The following is a 17,602-nucleotide window of genomic DNA, read 5'->3' as shown; positions in this document are numbered from 1 at the left end:
TGTGCATTGTCTCCCTTACTATTCTTCATGCAAACAGAAAACTACAGCAAGCCACCAGCATCACAAGACATTCCCCCCTGTTCCTCCCTGCAGCTGAAAGCTACTAGCATTTCATCAAAGCCTCACTCTCTAGGTAATGGAAAATATCCAGTTCTACTCATAAACAAAACCATTCTTCTTCAGCAAAAGCAATGAAGACAGGCCAGCTCTCTACACCACCCCCAATTAGTTTCTGTTAATTCTTTACAACAGCTGGTTTGGCCCAAGAGCTTCACATGAAATAGCTACTGAGCTCATCGCACAAAACTGCAAGTAAGTGGTCAAAATAAAACACCAGCTCATCCCACTTTAAGAGGTGATGCTTCTCAGAGCTGTTCGCAGCAGTGACTCTTTACCCAGGACAGCACTAGAGGCTCTCGCAGCGTCACCACATCACATGGGGAGCATCCTCCTCCTGCAAGTTGCTTCAACAGGAGGAGCAGCTCGGCCTCAGCAGGCGCCTGCAGGTGCTTGGCATCACGCTGCCGGTGGAGCCACGCTCGGTTTGGTGACAAGGCAGCGCCACCAGCAGCGAGTCCCCGCGCTGGCAGCTCCCTCAGCGCAGCCCATGGGAGACAGGCTGCTCCCTGCAGGCTGCCAGCACTGCTGCAGTGCCTAAGCACAGGGTCAACGTCCACGCCAGCTCCAAGGCTCAGGTGAGTATCCCTCGCCCCGCCTGGCCTCTCACCTTTCTCAAGACCAGTCCATTCCCAAGCAGCCCTTTGAGCACGGCTCCTTTCGGCAGACTCTTATAGCTAAGATTGTCTGAACACATGTGAACAATCACACTTTATTTTGGAAGAGAGAGCACACTTGTCCTCCTCACCTTAGCTAACCCTCGCATACTTGTCTTAGTTTACTGTGTGCAGATGTGTTTCATGTCACCAACTGCTATATATTACAGCTGTGATATGAATTTATAGTCTGGGAAGTTCTTTGAGAAAAGTACTGCATGTTATTGAGCATAAAAGAACTCAAAACCGCAAGACAAAAGGCCGTAATGGCCTCAGACAACAAGCAGCTCTGCCCCACCTCCTTGGTCATTAGTAGTCTGAAGTTTGGATACTGAAAGATCAGGACAGGGTAGAAGTGAAGGCATGAGGTTCCCCAACTTACTCGTCGAACACTTGCGCTGCTCCAAGCTGCTCCATCATGGAACAAAATCGTTTCTCTTCATCATCTGCCTGGTCCAAATCATCTGACCAGCCCGACTCAAAGGTCTCTTCATGTCTGGAGTGGTCTGTGCTCCCAGCTCCTTGGCACAATTCAATCCCGATTAACTTCCCTGGTGAAAGGAAAGAATTAGAATTAAAAAAAAAAATAGAAAAAGAAAGTCAAGTTGGATATCATTTAACTACATGCTATGCAGATGGCAACCTGACATGGCTCCACGAGAAGCTGCCTGCACGCTGTTACTGTAGAACCCAGCTCTGGCTCAGGAAGAGCCTCTGCTCTGATGTCCTGTCAGCTTCCAATCTGCAGCGCTGGGGCTGACGCAGGCTCCCAGCCTGACCACGGGCTCCTCTGGCACTGCTCACACCCGCACTGCCAGGACGCGCTCGTAGCCCTGCAGTCTGAGCACGTGAAGCACCCGGCACTGGCTCACTGGTGGCCCCGGTCCTGGGCCACAAGGTTCCCCTGGGATCGCAAGCCAGATGCTGAATAGCTCTGTGCCTGCTTCCCCGGCTTAAAAAAATAATGTGCTGGTGGTGGGGAGAGAGAATCACCCTTCCCTTCTCATGCTCCACATCTCTGCTGATGCAAGTGCCGCAGGACAAGGGCTGCCTCTTGCTAGGAATGTGAGCAGAGTCTGAACAAAAGGCAGATCAGCTCTGAACATCCCCTCCCGCTCCATCCCACGTAAGGACAGATTCCAGCACTCCGGATCCTGTTTCATGCTGAGATACTAATGCCATGAGAACTTCATGCTGTTCAAGGAATGAGGTAAATACGACACTGGGGGACAAATTCTGCTTAAAGAAACAAAGCAAGCAATCCTTTCCAGGAGGCAGCACTAGTCTGGTATGCAGAGATCAGATGTTCATTGAGAACTACTCTTACTTTCTAAAATAAATCTACTTGGTCCATAAGGCAGAGGTGACATCCAAGCCACAGGGCCAGGCGCCAAGGACTTTCAGAACATGGATGAGAACATGAAGCTGCTCCTAGAGGAAAAAGTCCAAAGCCTGCGTACTTCAAGTCCCTTAACTCCACCACTCCAGGCTCCAAACTAAATCTCATAACTCTACTCTCTCTGCTATCTGCATATGGTGCTGTACCAGTCATTTGTAAAAAAAGAACGCAGAGGTTATTTCATATGAGCTGCTTTTCCCTCCTCATCTGTCTGCTGGCTGTGCTCTGATATGTGCAAGTTGCTTGGTTTTGTAATGGATTTCTCCTGATACAGGAAGAAATGCAGAGGGATGGAGGACCTGAACGCTTCTCTCTTGCTCTTAAAACTGTGTTAAACAACAACAAAAACTAACAACATGGACAGACAGGCCTTACTTCAGCTTAAAACTTGAGGGCTTGGACAATTTAATTAAGGACATAGGCTTGGATTAGTCATTTAGAACATCTGCTTTAAAGACTGAGTTATCTTCGCTCTTCTACAGCTGGAAAAACTGATAGAGAAACTGTAGAGAATAATCCGAAGATGTGTTTGACATCCCAGAAGAATCTCAGAAATTGCTTTAAACAGCAACATGCAGGGAAAACTTGTGAGTTAGAGGCCAAGCCTGAAAAGGATTCTGGAAAGCCAAACACAAAGGCTGACTGTAAGGAAAAGAAAAAGCAGAAATTAAGTGTTTTGTCTAGAGTGAAGTAAATCCCATGGAGCTGGGCTGCCAACACAGCCTGACAACTTGTTCCGCTTCAGGCTTAGTCCGAACGGTCAGCCAGGACGACTGGCACACACAGAAGTCCTGCCTGCCGGTACCAGCACTGGGGCAGGTGCTCTTAGGACGCCTGACCATGACTACAGCAAACACCTCCAACAAGGTTTGTTTGAGTCACTGCACAGAAGGCCCAGGAGACGCCAAGGTGCCCAAATTCACCTCCACCGCTCACCTTCCGCACAGAGCAGGGCAGAAAAGCCCACGCTGCCAAGATGCCTCTCGATTCTGAAGAAGCACAAAGCCCCACACCTGCAGCAGGAACTGGCATTCTGGGCATTTGCACCTTCCCGGAATAGACTGGCCTGAGACAAAGCTTTCCACATTTATTCTGAGGAATTCTTTATATGCCTCTCTTTTCAGAGGTGGCTGTTGCTGGTCATTCAAACTGAAGCACCAGAAAGAAAGCCCTGGCTGGGGAAAGCCCTCAGCAGGCACAGTCTGAGCAATCGGGACACAGCAGCTCAAGAGCCTCCTTCATCATTTTTAAGGATCCTAGACCATGTATGTCCATGTGCTGCCCTCTGACCTTGATGCCAGTGACAACTCCACCGGTCCAAGGCGTAAGAGGCACAAGTTTCCTGGGAGCTTAACACACACATGCTTTTTCCTACCTCTGTTTTTGAACAGTTCTTACCTAGTCCCATGCTGAACTCCACAGGCGTCAGGTATCCGTTATTGTTCTGTTCCAAGCTATCAAAAACCGTCTCCAGCTGCTCAGGCGTAAGGGGGAGTTCGTTCTGGAGCCGCTGGAAAGACCGGAGGAGGGAGATGAGGGCACAGCTCAAGTCGTCCCTGTGACTCACTCTGCTCCCGCTGCCCCCAGCAAGGAGCCCTCCTCACCGGCTGCATCCCGGTGGGATGTGAGTGTTCCAGGACAGCTGAGCCGCGGCACGAGCGCCCGCCTGGGGTCCAACAGGGCTGCCCAGGGCTGCCCAGTTCAACCAGCAGGGCACGTTGGAAGCGCGCTGCACGGGGAGCTGCTGCCGCCCACATCAGCCCGGCTCCCGGCTCGCCAACATTCCCAACAGACACGGAAGGAACAGGTAAATCCCCCTTTGTAATGAGTGTGTATTTAGCATGAAGGGCTCCCCTGCAGTGCTTCCGAGTAAGAAGTACAGCTAAAATCCCATTACTGTCTGTTTAACCGAGGGCTGTAGATAAGCCTTAATAAATATCTATTAACGTAAGTACACGGAATTAGGCATTACACAACCCAAAACAAAGCGAGTCTATAATTAATCCAGCTTTTACTTATTAAAGAGGTCCTGCCAAGTGATAATTATAGATGGAGAGATTGGACAGATTAAGAATGATTCAGATGTAACCTTCCCGATAAAGTTGTTTAAAAAAAAAGACACAAAAAATAGAGATTCTGTTGGAAAACAGATAATAATGATTAAAAAATGCAGAGCTTTTGTGTCTTTTAGAGACTGAGGGATAGTTTTTCTGTTGGTAGTGGTTTATTGTTGTATTTTTTAACTAAACCAGTGTCTACACTTGCAGATTTCCCATCTATCCTGCTGCAGGCCTAATGTTTGCAGGGACTGTTGCAAAGATTTTGACGTTACTCACCCCTTAAAATTTTGCTATTGCAGTCCCCCTTGTCCAAAGAATTGCGGGGACAAACAAATAGATCAGGATTTTTGATTCCTGGCAGCTGGGTGAGGCAGAGCCCAGCTTCAGGAAAGGGGAACACACAGAGCCCGTGCACAGGCCCACGTTTGCCAAGGTGAAGCCGTGTCACAGTCTCAGTCTCCCCCTCTTCTGGCTCCCCTGGCTCTACAGGTCCTCCTCTCGGGAGCAGCTATAAGGCAGAAGAAGCCGTTAAAGCTGAACAGGGAAGGATTTTTACCTCACCTGCATGTCCACCTTGGTGATAAAGCCCTTCTCATCCTTGTCACACAGCTGGAAGAGCTCCCTTGCCTTCTCGAGCATCTCCACCTGCACATCCTCCAGTTCACTCATTTGGCTGGAAGGAGAAGCACCAGGAGCCACTTCGTCCTCCTCGTCCCCCTCCTCTTCTCCTTCCCAGCGGCCGTATCCCGACAGGGCTCCCCTCCGGTTCTCCATCTTCTCAAAGCCTTTCCCCCCAGGGCAGAGGCAAATGGAAGAGCTGTGGGGCAGGACACAGAGAAGTCCCCATCAGATATGCTCTTCCACCCCCACCCCACGTGCCGCCCAGTTCCACGTGGTCTGAAAGGACAATGTTCATCCGTAGCCATTACCCAGGAGTAGGGGAGGAGAGGGACAATGAGCAGAGCTTGCCACGGAGCTGCAGTCCCCACCAACGGGGAGGGATGTGGCTACCACAGAGCTGTAACCCGGCACGCTGACGGGCCCAGACCACTCACCTAGCAAGGACACTCTCCCTTCAGCTCAGATCTACAGGGAAATTGGAAAGTCCCAAAATTCCCTTGCAAAATTCCCTTGCAAAATTCCCACTGGCAAAAGCAAGCAGAGGAGCAGAGAGCAGGAGGAACGTTTCTCCCAGCACCCTCCCACCCATGTCCCCCAACTGGCCTTCCACCTCTGACATTTTCCTGTTAACATTTCCCAAATAGCAATTCCATCTCATGTTATTACAACACAAAGAAAGGTCAGAATATTCCTGCACTGGGATATAAGACGGGAAAAACTGAATAAGCTGGGCATTCCTGCCCCTCTTGCCTCCCGGCTTCTGTTTTGAAAGTTCATAAGCTGCCAACAGAATTTTAATCTGAAATGTTCACCTTTCAAGGAAGGAAACTACCCAATCACGAAGATGTATCAGATGCCAAAGAAAATAATTCCCATTATTTACAAGCACCCAAAGCAAAAACGTAGGAACGAGAGCCCCCCTTTAAGAACAGCACTGTAACTCCTAAGATGTGTACAACAAACCCTTACCACAACCCACCTTCCGACTTGCAGATCCAATAAAACACCCTCCAGACAGCAGGACTTCCACAAGAGCCCCACGTCCCAGCGCACCGACTGCCTTAGGCTTCTCGTCCTGCAGAGCCGCGGGCTGCGGCGCAGGGCACGCTGAGCTGGGCGGGCGAGCGGAGAGCAGATTTAAGCAGTAGGAGCCAAGGCGTTTGCTTTCCTTTTCTTTTTTTTTTTTTTTTTTTTTTTTAATCACCAGGAAATAAAAGCCAAGTACAGATGCCGCGATAGCAGCCAAGTTAATTCTGTTTGCACTGTCGGGGCACTAGGAGGATAGAGGACATCATGGCCGAGAAGACTGTCACGAGCGTGAAGCGTATGGAACCAATACAAAGGGAGAAGGCAATTACGTGCCGTGATATTTGACTCTGTTCATTACAGCTGCCCGGTGAGCAACAGGGTGGTTCTGCTCCAAAGAACAACTAGGTTGCTTCACTCCCCCTTCTCAAATGAGGACTTTTTCCATGGCATCTCAGTTTGGCGTCACTTGAAGACATATTTATTTGAAACAGTGCCGAGGACAACCTAGAAATTAGTACTACACATTCGCCTTCTAGTCAGGTAGCCACCCAAGGCAAGTCAGGAGCACAGAGCTAAGACTCAAGCTTTGGGGAACCCAGAGGGCTAAAGGAGAAAAGCAAGCAAGCAAGTTCATCATTTCTATTTCAAATGGCACATGCAGGTGATATCAGCCCAGCTCTGCCACGGCAAGAAACGTGTACGAGGAGGATGTGCTGTTCTCCTGGAGGCACGTTACATCCCCACCTCCAGCATCTCCTTTTATCGAAAGCCCTGCTGTACTGCAGATCTAAAACATTAGCCGAGCTAAAAGCCTCTTCATTAGAGGTGCTGGGGACCACGAATCTGAAAGGCTTTGCCTCAAGCACGTAAAAGACCAAGCCCATTAATTCAACATTTAGCACCTCTTGTGGAGGCTGCTTCGAGCAGCTTGACGCCAGATGAGACTCTCTCAAAGGCAGGATGACCTTGCAGAGGAATAAAGCTGCAATTAGAAGAGCCCAGCAAGCAAGACACAGAGCAGCTTTCAGATGGACTCCTCTCCCAAAGGCCTTTCCTTCTGCATCCCCATTTGTAAGAACATGTTCTTTGTAAAGCACAGTATAAACAGGGGCCCAAGAGACAGACCAAAAGAGCAGCCCAAGGGCAAAGGCTCAGCCTTGCAAAAGCCACATCGGTCTGAAACATGTGGAGGAGCCAGAGAAGAAAGGTAAAGCCAAACCTGCTCCCATGGCAGGTCATAAGCCACCTCCCAGGGACAGCCACAGGTTGCTACCGAAGCCGGGATTCATTTTTCCAGATCTCATATGACGGGAGAAGGTCACCGAGACCATTCCCGCTAAGCATTAATTTCCACACCCAGCCTGGTGTCAGGACCATCTCTATACCTCAGGCTATTGATTTCCATTGCCAAATCATCCATTATAGTCACAGCAAAGTTTGTGTGGCCCCAAAATCTCACCCTCCACAGTGGCCATGAACAGGAGCTGAGGGACGAGCAATAGCAGGGGAATCACAGAAAAGACTTCCCCAAAGAACTCACTCCACTGCCCTCTACCATTTTCCTCTCTGGGAAATTCTGGGACCAGAAGTGCCATGTGGTTCCTTCCCGAACAGATTTATCTTCCAAAACACTTGTCCAGTTTCTTTGAACATGAAAAATACTTACTGTTCACAAGAGCCCTGCGGTGGGACCAGGAGCTGCTGACAGAAACCAGGTGTCTGCTAGAACTAGGGAGTACTGACAGAGATTCACAGGATTATTCCAGTTTTCTGTGTGCCTGCTGCACAGTTGGAAATGCATCTGCTCCACAACAGAGAGCATCCCTGCATCAGATCAAACCAAGTGTTCCCTGCTCCTACACAGGCAGGAGCAGTGGTACAGAGCTCATCTCCAAGGGCCTGGCAGAGCTACCAGCAGCATCTCCTGGGGTGCAGAAAGCCAAATCCCACCTGCAGGTACACGGCAGCTTCCCGGGTATTTACAGGGCCCAGAAAGCAAACATGGGCCACCTCAGACAGAGCCCACAGCTGGAAAGTCAGCTGTGAGCAATGTGGCCAGCGCTGCCACCTTGGCACGTCCGCACCAAGGTAACTCAGACCAGCGTTACATCCAGGCATGTTTTCACCACCCAAAACACAAAGGTGCAGTTTGTCTGGCACGAAGAAAGCCAGCCGGATCCTCTGGCCGGATCCTCCTCCTCAAGGCACTTGCTGGGGAAATCACAAGGCCTGAACTCTAATCCTGACTCAGCTGCCATATGGCTCCAGATAAGCCATGTCACCAGCCCGTGCCGGGAGCACTGGCAGCTCCTCCAACCAGATTCGGATGCGTGTGACTGCTGGCGTTTTCTTTTAAGACTCAGTTCCTAGAGACAGACAATTACGGGAGAAACCTGAGCACCAACATAGTTTTAGAGTTTCATAGTTTTAAAACAACTTGAATGGAGAATCTGAATGCACTGCTAATCTCAACAAACAGGAGACTGAACCCGAGCTGCTGTTCCCTGACAGGGGAGGTCATTTCTTTCAAGCTAGCCTGATTGAGCTATAGCATTATTATTATTAAGCTTGGTGTTAGAGCAGTAATCAATGTCAGAGGCAAAGAAAACTGATGGTTAAAATGTTCTCTGCAGTGGAGAGTCCCTGTCCGTGTTACTGTGAGCACCACGTACACGTGACCACAGTGGTGTTTTTGGCAGCCTGATGACAAGGAGGAAAGGAAAGAGGGGAGTCCAGCCAAGTTTTCCGCAGTGCGTCCCCAGCTGACCTCAGTGAGCGGCCGGCAGGGCACACGCAGCCCTCCCAGCAGCCCTGCCAGGAGCCAACACGAGGAATCCACAGTTACCAAAGCGGTCAAACTAAGCACAGGTCGCCAAGTGGCTTATCCAGGATTGCGGATGAGTCGCGTGCTCAGAGACCCGGAATGCAGGACTCTGTCTTCCTGCGCTGCGAGTTGTTGGTGACGTGGTGGCAGGAGAGGATTTTAAAGAAGAATCCTTAGAGGTGACACGATAGGCATCTGAGGTGTGGCACAAAATTGCCTGCTTAGCTATTTGCTGAGAAGCCTCCCTAAAGGTATCCTCATTTATCTCCATCTGATAAAGTATAATTAGAAATCAAAAACACCCCACACTAAAGCTGAACAGTTAAACCACTGATTCAAATAAATGAGCAGAACACACACACCCTTTCCTTTCTCCTCCTCATGCATAAAACAAGTCGTGCAACTTGAAGAGAAGCCTGCAACACAGCAGCAGATCCACTCACGCCCGGGAGCTGCTCTCCGGGCACGGCGAGGTGCCCAAGGGAATAACGTGCCACAACGGGGACCCCCCGTTCTCCAAGGAAAACACACCAACAGCCTCCTGGCAGGAGCAGGCACCTACAGCAAGGAGGCCACCCAGCAGCAAATGCACGCTCATCCGAGACCAGTTAAGGAAGTCGTCAGCTCCATCCTGGAAAGCTTGAGGGAAAGCTGGTCGTGCCAGGCCTCTCCGGAGCAAACACCGAATGAGCCGGGTTGGATCCCCGGCTGTGGGATGTAACTTAAGGAGAGGGAGACGAAGGGCTGAGGTGAAGGTCCCTCCAGCACCAGTGGCTGCTTCCACAAGCCACGAATACAGAGCAGAGGCACCGCGAGACGCGGCAGGACACAACGCGGGTGTTGCCTGCTCACGAGACTGGCAAATTGTCCAGGAGCAGAGGAACAACAAGCAGCTTTTAAAGAAAAGAGTGATAAAGGTTATATGGGTCCTTATACTATCTTATGCCAAACATTGGCCACTGAATTGTTTATTCTACCTCCCTTTCTCTCCTGGCATGTGGGAAGCAAATAATTACTATAAAAACACTAGCCCTCGTAGGACAAAAATCACTCGTCCTCGTAGGACACAGTCCCATGTCCAGGTGATTTGGCTGTCAAATTTAATAGTACTTTGAGTTTCAGTGATCAAGCACACATATGTAAAATTATTATTTTTGTGGCATGCAAAAAAAAAAAAAAAAAGCAAATATTCTGAATTTGTTGACAAAACTCCCTGCCTACAAGTCTCTCTGACCAGGGAAATGCAGAGAAGAGGCTTGCCAAGAGCCCTGTGTCAAACTTGCTTCCACCGGCTCGGATTCCCAAAAGCTGCTCCCGGGAGCTGTGCACACACGTGGTGGAAACGGTGTTCAAAGTCTCTGCCACAGTGTCTGGCAAGGCTGGGAGGAGAGCAGCAGGGAAAGTTATTTCTCAATATACCTTGTGCAGAATTCATTTTGCCTTTTCCTTTCTATAGGAAATCTGTTTCCATTGTTTGGGCTCTGTCTGGGTGGTTGTTGGGCTCTCCCTTCCCAAAGGGAACCACAGGAAAAGAAATACATTGAAAAATTAGAAAAACGTCAATTGTTTTATAAGCTTTTTTTTGCTTTTTTTTTTTTTTTGCAAAAAAATAAACAAAACGCCCCCACATCCTGGGCAGACAGCCTGAAATCAGGTGTAATATCTAGAGCTCCACTCCTCTCCCTTTCTCTCTCAGTTGCCTGCCCTTGATTGCATCCCTTTACGGAAGCAGGAACGAATCCAGGAAACTTTGTGCTGTTTACTCAGCAGGAGATTAGCCCGGCTCGATAGCTCCCAGCTAAGCCCTGCTGCAGTATTTACGGGTGACTACGTTATGGGATGTGCCCCTGAGATAAGGAGGTATTTCCCAGAATCACGGGCAGCTCCAAAGGGCTCCTGCAGGCACAACAACCAGAATCTTTAAAAAAAAAAAGGCTCTCTGCTGCAAATCACAGGTTCCCTCGTTTAAGTCGATCACGGGGAACTCGTCTCTACGATTTGGCATGCCAGCCTCTCAACCTTGGCACGAGACCCCTGCCATGAAAAACACGAGTTGGATGCAGCCTCAGAGCCCCCGTGTGCAAGCAGCAGCAGCAGCAGCAGGAGGGTAACAATTCCTAATTTTGTTCCAAGCCATTAGGATAAGTGACATTCTCAAACCGCACTCACAGACGCTTTCCGCGCTTCCCGATCCAACACCACAACAGGAAGCACCAACACCTGCTAAGAATCATTAGCGTAATAACTCTTTAATACAGACAGACCCTAGGAATATACCAGAAAACACGTTTTCCCCGCTGGAAATCGCCACGGACGCTGTGTCCCCGTGGCGCCCCACGCCAGCGCCTGCCGTGCCCGTCACCACGGGGCAGGTCTCGCAGCGCACGGAGCGTCACCGCGTTGGCACCGCAGACACCGCGCGCGCCTGCCTGCTCCGGAGCAACTCGCACTCATCGGCCTTTGGCTTCGCTGGCTGTTTGTCTTGGGGAGAGGAGAGGGAAAACATGAGATTTTGCCTCTAACAGTGCTTGGAGCAGAAGGTAACTCTCAGCAATGAAAAACAAAACCCAAGCTACAGTTTTTCCACATGCAGCTAATGCTCTAGGACCTGTCGAGATGACTAGTGCACAGCTGATTTTTCAGAAAATACAGAACATATCCACAGTAAGTTATGGCACTCGGCACCAGCCAGTTTAAAAAGAAGGCTCATTTTCACAAGCTCTTTCTCTTTCCAAAGGCCCACATGTTTCCCAGACCACTTTTGTTTGTTTTTGAAGCGACAGAAGGGAACATTGCAACATCTCACCCATGCAGCACAAGACCTCAACTCATGTACCACAACGGCAGCGGAAAGAAAACCAGTTCTATTAAGCAGGAGGAGTAATTCCTTTGTATTTCCACAGATGGGGATCATGCTGTACATCCACAAAGGACACGATTAGCTAGGAGTAAGTAAATACCATTCACTTAGTCGGGTAGAAAAGGCTCTGAGCAGCATCAAATTTCCTGCTGATGCCACTGCTGTTAATGTTCTACCACAAGTATGTGATTTATGAACACAGAGGCAACCAGACCAGGAGCATTAAGCGAGAAAGACAGGCACTTGCAACGGTAAAAAGCTAATATTACCTTTATTCCCACTAGGTGCCCACTGTCCGCAGCGCCGGGGAGCCGGAGGCGGGCGCTGCTCGAAGCACGGCAGCGCGTGGGAGGATTGCCCTGGCTTTGCACCGCGCACGTCTGCTGTGCTGCAAAGTGCTCTGCTCTCCTGCCTATCCGACAGGTAAGGCAGGAAAGCGGTGAACAAACTTTCCCTGCCACTCAGATATGGGAAAAGCAGGCAAGAAGGCAGAGGATTTCGCGCTAAAGATGAGTCAGCCCTGGAATGTTATGATGCAAACTGAAAACTGAGCGTGGGGAACCCGGGAAAGGAGCAGCCCTCTCCTGTCTCCTCCTCTCCTCCACGAGCTGGTGCAGCAGCCGGGAACGCCCCATACGGAAGAGGAGCCTCAGAGCTGAGCTGACACATCCAAAGCTCTTGCAACTGTCATTGCTGGAAATGGAAATGCAGGGCATTTCCTCGGCTTGTTTCGCTGGGCATTCCCAGGGATTTCTTTGGAGTTCTGCTGCCTTACCTTGGAGCAGAGGGAGCGCTCGTGTGCTAGCAGCTCAACAGGGGCAACCACCAGAGCCTGGCAGCTCTCCCGTGCCGTGCCACCAACTCCTGAACAGCTAGGATGGCATCCAGGATAAATGAACCCACGCGGAGCACCACCTCGGCCCCGCGGCTCGGCCGGGACACGTCAGCAGCTCCCGTCACAGCCTGAGGGCACCAGCAGCTCCCGGCGCACCAGCCCCTTTCCCTGCCCTTGGCATGATCCCTCGTTCCCGTCCTGCGTAGAGCTAGAGTGTCCCTGAAGCACCTCCCGCGCCCAAGAAAGTTGTACAGAATAATATTAAGTGGATAAAAGGCTCTAATGGATACAGAGAGCTTTAAACGGCTCTTGAGTTTTGCACATAGCTTAGTCCCAAAGGGCAGAGAGAGCAAACAACTACTATCCAAGTGCCAAGTTGCCGTCTTATTTAAAGAAAATCACTTGTGAACATCGTGTCACTGAACTGTGGAAGCCCCTGACAGAGGATGCTGTGGGTGTCCCAAGAATCCCCAGGGCTGGACTGAAGTTGACTGATTTTTCTCTTCCTCGAGCTTGTCCATAAAGGGCTACTAAACACAAAACGTCTCATTTTGGCTAAGGAAAAAAGAAAATCTCTAAGCCACAAATAGCCAGTAAGGAATACTAGTGAAAACCTTTATGCATTTCCCTGGGAAGGATGGAAGTGAGAACTGCTGCTAGTAGCTACTGCTGGCCGCGCTGCCGTGTTCCCGCCCGGCCTCGCCGCGGCACGGGAAGGTATTTGCCAAAAGCTCCACAGAGCTTTCTGCGTCTTCGGAGGACAGCTGCAGGAATCGAACCCAGGATACACACAGGAAAAGGTTGGTCTGCTTCCCGTCCCTTCCACCAGACCCATAACTCAGGCACCAGCCTCAATCCAGCCTCCTTCCAAGTCATCTGATCCCAGCTGTGCATTTTCCCGAGCAGAGCTTTCCCTGAATCTCTCATCCACCCGAGACATCCGCACACTTTCTCTGGCTTCAGCAGGAATCCTCCTGCCTTGCTGTTATTTATCCAAAGTAAACGGTGCAGGGGGATGCCTGGAGTTGAGCCATGCTGCCCTCATCCCAGGAAATTCATCTCCCGTCTCCCAAAGTGCACAGGGCACAGCGATCTCAGCTCCGCAGTCTTTTTAGGCTGCGCGTTGGAGATGGGACCACGAGAACCTTTCCCTGGCTCCTCGGCACCATCCACACGGACGCAGAGGGCAAAGCCGGCTTGCAAAGATTAATGAGCGGGAATGAGCGGGAATGAGGCTTTCCGGACAGGGCAGCACCCCCCGGGGCCTCTCTGGGGTTGGGGCTGGATCCGTTTCACCCCCCAGCAAGGCAGGGGGCCCACGGACACGTTGACCTTCCTGCAAACACGACAAACACAGCTGAGGCAGCGCCAGCCAATTCCCGAGGAAACCATTAACCCCCTCTCCGCCTCGCAGACACGAAGCCGGCCACGACAGTCAGCGACCCCGGAGCTGCGGATCCACCCTGATAACAGCGGGAATATGTGGAATGTCACCCACTCCGTGGGCCAAGGAGCCGCTGGCTGTGCCGAGCAAAGTGTTCCTCCTGAAACGCAGATCAGGATGAAAGGATCAAATCCACCGCCTGTGCACAGACGGGTCTCAGCTCTCCGACCCCCGGGAGGGTCGCAGATGAGGTCCTGGCTCCAGGCAGTCAGCACTCCACCTCCTCCCCGTAAAGGAAAGTGTCCAAGATTCCCAGGATCTTGTGCAAGAGACCAGAAATTTAATTTCCTTTTCTCATTCAAGACATAACACAGCAAAATATTAAAAGCCCTTTTTGTTTTTTTCCTTTCCAAACAGAGGACCAAAGGATGTTTTAAGCAGCCACATGCCCTGAGCCTCTCCTTTGTGGGCAGAGCAACGTGTGGAAGGGTCCAGCACAGGCTCCGTGCCCACCCAGTGCAATCCGCAAGGAACAACATGGGAGGGGAGCCCGGGAGCAGCCCGGGAGCAGCAGCTGCCTGAATGGGTGTTTGCTCGGCTCTCTGTTCGACTGCTAGACCGGTGTGGGTAAAGCGAGATCACCTGGCAGGGAACATCCCCTCTCGGACAAAAGCTGTGACGGAGCGAGGGGCTCCCAGCAGCAAAACTGGTGTAAGATTAGAGACAGTGGGGCTGAGGGGAAGGAGGAGAAATGGATGTGCTTGGGAGAGAGAGCGGACAGTTTTCCAGCAATTATTTCAAAGAAAACTTCGGAGCTCTCACACAGCACGCGGCACGGCAGCCCTCATCGCTAATCCGGCCAGCTCTAGACCTTCATTTCATAAGGAAACGGCACAATCCCACATATCGTGAGACAGGATTTTCTTTACTTTGAAAATCCCGCCCTTGCAGCGAGCACTGTGAATCAGCAGTTCCCGAAGCGGAGAGCCGCTAGCTCGCTAAGCAACCTGCAGAACCAGATCCAAACTGGGAACAAGCATTCTCTGCTCAACATTCGCACAGATGTTGGGCGATTCAAACCCAAGAATTAACCATCTGCTAATTAAGCGCCTCCCGTTCTTCTAAATCGACAAATAAAGAATGGGAATAACCACTGTTTTCTGTATCAGCTCACAGTGCCACTGCACTCGCGAGCCCCTGTCCTGTCCCTTTGCTGCTTCGTTAAAGCAAAAGCAGGAAGTCAGAGCAGAAAGTTCGGAGGCAGAAACTCTGCTGAGACACAGCAGCCTGCGAAGCCGTCAGCCTCCCTTCTCCTCAAACAATTCCCTACGCACAAGGGACGCTTTCTGCTCTCCCCCTTCCCCTACTGCACAACGTCATCCCTTCTCTCCACAGGTTCAGCTCCCAAATACCTGGGACGCAGGATGGTAGCGCTCTCCTCCCTTGGAGCCGACAGTATCCCCGGCAAAATCCAATGAGGAAATAACACAGCCAATGTGAAGAGAAGCAGGTCCACGCTAGGAGGTGTGGTCTGCACTGCTCCCTTCGCATCTCACCCGCTTCCGACGGAGGCTGCAGCAGCAGATTCAGAAAGCACATGAAATCCTGCAATTAGGCACCCGAGGTGAATTCCTCATAATCCCTGCTCATGCACAGTTGCTGTGGAAGAAAAGGGCTTGCGCCTGAGCTGCCTCAGGCAAGATGGGAAGACATGCCAGGAAAGCAGATGATCCTACATATCATGCCGAGCAGCTGGAATTCTGAGGGAAGCAAGCAGCTTGGTGCCTACCTCACTGCAAACGGTGGATCTGCCTCAAGTCTGACTCCGCATTTCCATAGCTGTCTGCACACCTGTTTTAAAAGGAGAGGTACATAAAACTTAGGGGAAAAATTAAAAAGGGACATTGTGCAACAGGACGTTGAAGTGCAAGGAGCCGCCCTCCAAAGCCCTGCAGGAGAGCGGGTGCTATTATGGGCTGTGTTAGCAGTGTGTGTCCAAGACCTTCCCATCAGAACAGCCCCGGGGCTGCTCTCTGCCGTCACTAACCGCCGGCCCCCTTCCTGCCCCGGCGCCCGGGAGGGGAACCGGCCTCTCCTCGTCCCTGCCCGCCTGAGGGGCTGAGGGGGTCCCGGCACGGCAGCCCCGGTACCCGCGGCTCCGTCGGGCCCCACGCGCCGCCCCAGGGCTCCTCCGACCACGACAAGGGGAAAGCAGGGCACGCAGCCGCTGCACTCCCAGCATTTGGAATTGCTTCCTCCCCGCCGCTCCCTCCTGCTCCAAGTGCCTCCCGGCGTCGGCCCTCAGGGATAACATTTGCCCAGCAAAGCTGGGCTGCTGCGGGAGCGCGGAGCGGGCAGCCCGGCCTCCCGGCCCGGCACTGAAAACCTCTATTCCCAACATTTCCTCACGGGAAGGCTCCAGTTGCCTTCTGGATAGCAGAGACCTCATCAGCCCGCACTACGGAAGAGGGAAAGCCCTGCATCAGCAGTCATTAAAGCACGCGGATTCCTCCGCTCCCCAACCCCTTCCGTGCAAGGAGCTGCCCTAGCAATGCAGCCAGGGTGAAAGTCAGGCCGCCCACGTTACCTGCCTCGGGCAAGCGGGGGCTTTCCTCACCGTTTGGTTTTCCGCTGAGGCGGAGGTGATGCCGAACACCGAGCTGTGGCCTCAGCTTGTGCTCATGGCAGAGGACAAGTCTAGAACAGCACAAAAAGGGGAGCAAAGTGCTCTCCAGCACCTCGCAGCCCGCCTCCTGCCTGCCTCCTCCGGGAGGCCTCTGGGAGCTCCTCTGAGCACCCACCAGAACAAAAAGCTAAATAAACAGAAAGGAGGAGGTAGGGGGAAAGGCACTTTGGAGCCTGTACTAATGAAGCCCTAGTATTACATGGATAAAGGCCAGGAAATAGAAAAGTTATGATTCTCATAGAAATGCTAATGCAACCATACTGTGTGCTTAGTGGTACAGACTGAAAAGGAAAAGGCCTTATCCACTGATGCCAGAAAGGTTTTCAGCTTATCCTAGGTACTTGAACACCCTGCCCTCTCCATTGTATTGTTCAGGGCAGCGGATTTTCACTGGAGCTGGATGGAGCCATGCAGGCCCCCTGCAGCCTCCCGCACTCAGGGCCGCCAGGAGCAACCCCAGAGCGAGAGCCCAGGCCTCCGTGGCCCCGCGGGATCCGCGGAACGGGATCCGTGGAACGGGATCCACGGAACAGGATCCGCGGAACGGGATCCGTGGAACGGGATCCACGGAACAGGATCCGCGGAACGGGATCCGTCCGAGGCACCGAGCCTGCAGCAGCTCTGCGCCCCACGCAGCACCCAGGCAGCAGGAAGAAAGGGGGAAACAAATGAGCCAGCAATAGATGTTAATCCTTCCCTATAAAAACTAATTTCTTTGAGGCCAACGGCTTGAGCCATCTCCCCTAACACCTCACAAGTCTGAGGGAACAGGCACAAACAGCATCACTGCAGAAAGGTGAAAGGGGATAAAACTTTTCTGAAGGCATACTTAAAAGAAATATAATGTGTCCATATATATGTTTTTTAATTTGGACATAGACACCAAACCTTAATATTTACTAGGTGAGCTCACATCCAGTTCACTCCATACTCCAAAAGTGGGTTGTTTCTCTCTCCCTATGTTTATAGGAGACATAGGAAGCAAACAAGTACAAGCAGTAATAACCTAGAAGTTAAAACAGGGCCTGAAGCTCAGGGGATTTTGTTGCAGGCAGGACCTAGTAAATACTCCAGGACAGGCTTGTCCACTTCCTTCCCTGGGGATCCTCCCTTGAAGACAAAGAGATCAGA

At 51.5% G+C, this 17,602-nt stretch overlaps 1 protein-coding gene across 1 annotated transcript in view; it reads right to left on the bottom strand.

Annotated features, from left to right (window-relative positions):
* CRACR2B (calcium release activated channel regulator 2B) overlaps positions 1-7,213 on the bottom strand; it is a 28,548-nt gene extending 21,335 nt beyond the window's left edge. The window contains exons 1-5 of the mRNA XM_026034791.1: positions 7,156-7,213; positions 5,833-5,965; positions 4,794-5,049; positions 3,571-3,682; positions 1,156-1,324 (exon numbers count right to left, since the gene is read on the bottom strand). Of these exons, the coding sequence (XP_025890576.1) occupies positions 1,156-1,324; positions 3,571-3,682; positions 4,794-5,049; positions 5,833-5,965; positions 7,156-7,213 (728 nt within the window). The remainder of the gene's footprint in view (positions 1-1,155; positions 1,325-3,570; positions 3,683-4,793; positions 5,050-5,832; positions 5,966-7,155) is intronic.
* Between the last annotated feature and the right edge of the window lie 10,389 nt (positions 7,214-17,602).

This window comes from Nothoprocta perdicaria, unplaced genomic scaffold (genome assembly GCF_003342845.1).
Source record: "Nothoprocta perdicaria isolate Ctin4 unplaced genomic scaffold, notPer1 scaffold_15, whole genome shotgun sequence".
Lineage (NCBI taxonomy): Eukaryota > Metazoa > Chordata > Aves > Tinamiformes > Tinamidae > Nothoprocta > Nothoprocta perdicaria.
Note: the sequence above shows the minus strand (reverse complement) of the source record. Positions and strands in the feature narration are given on the sequence as shown.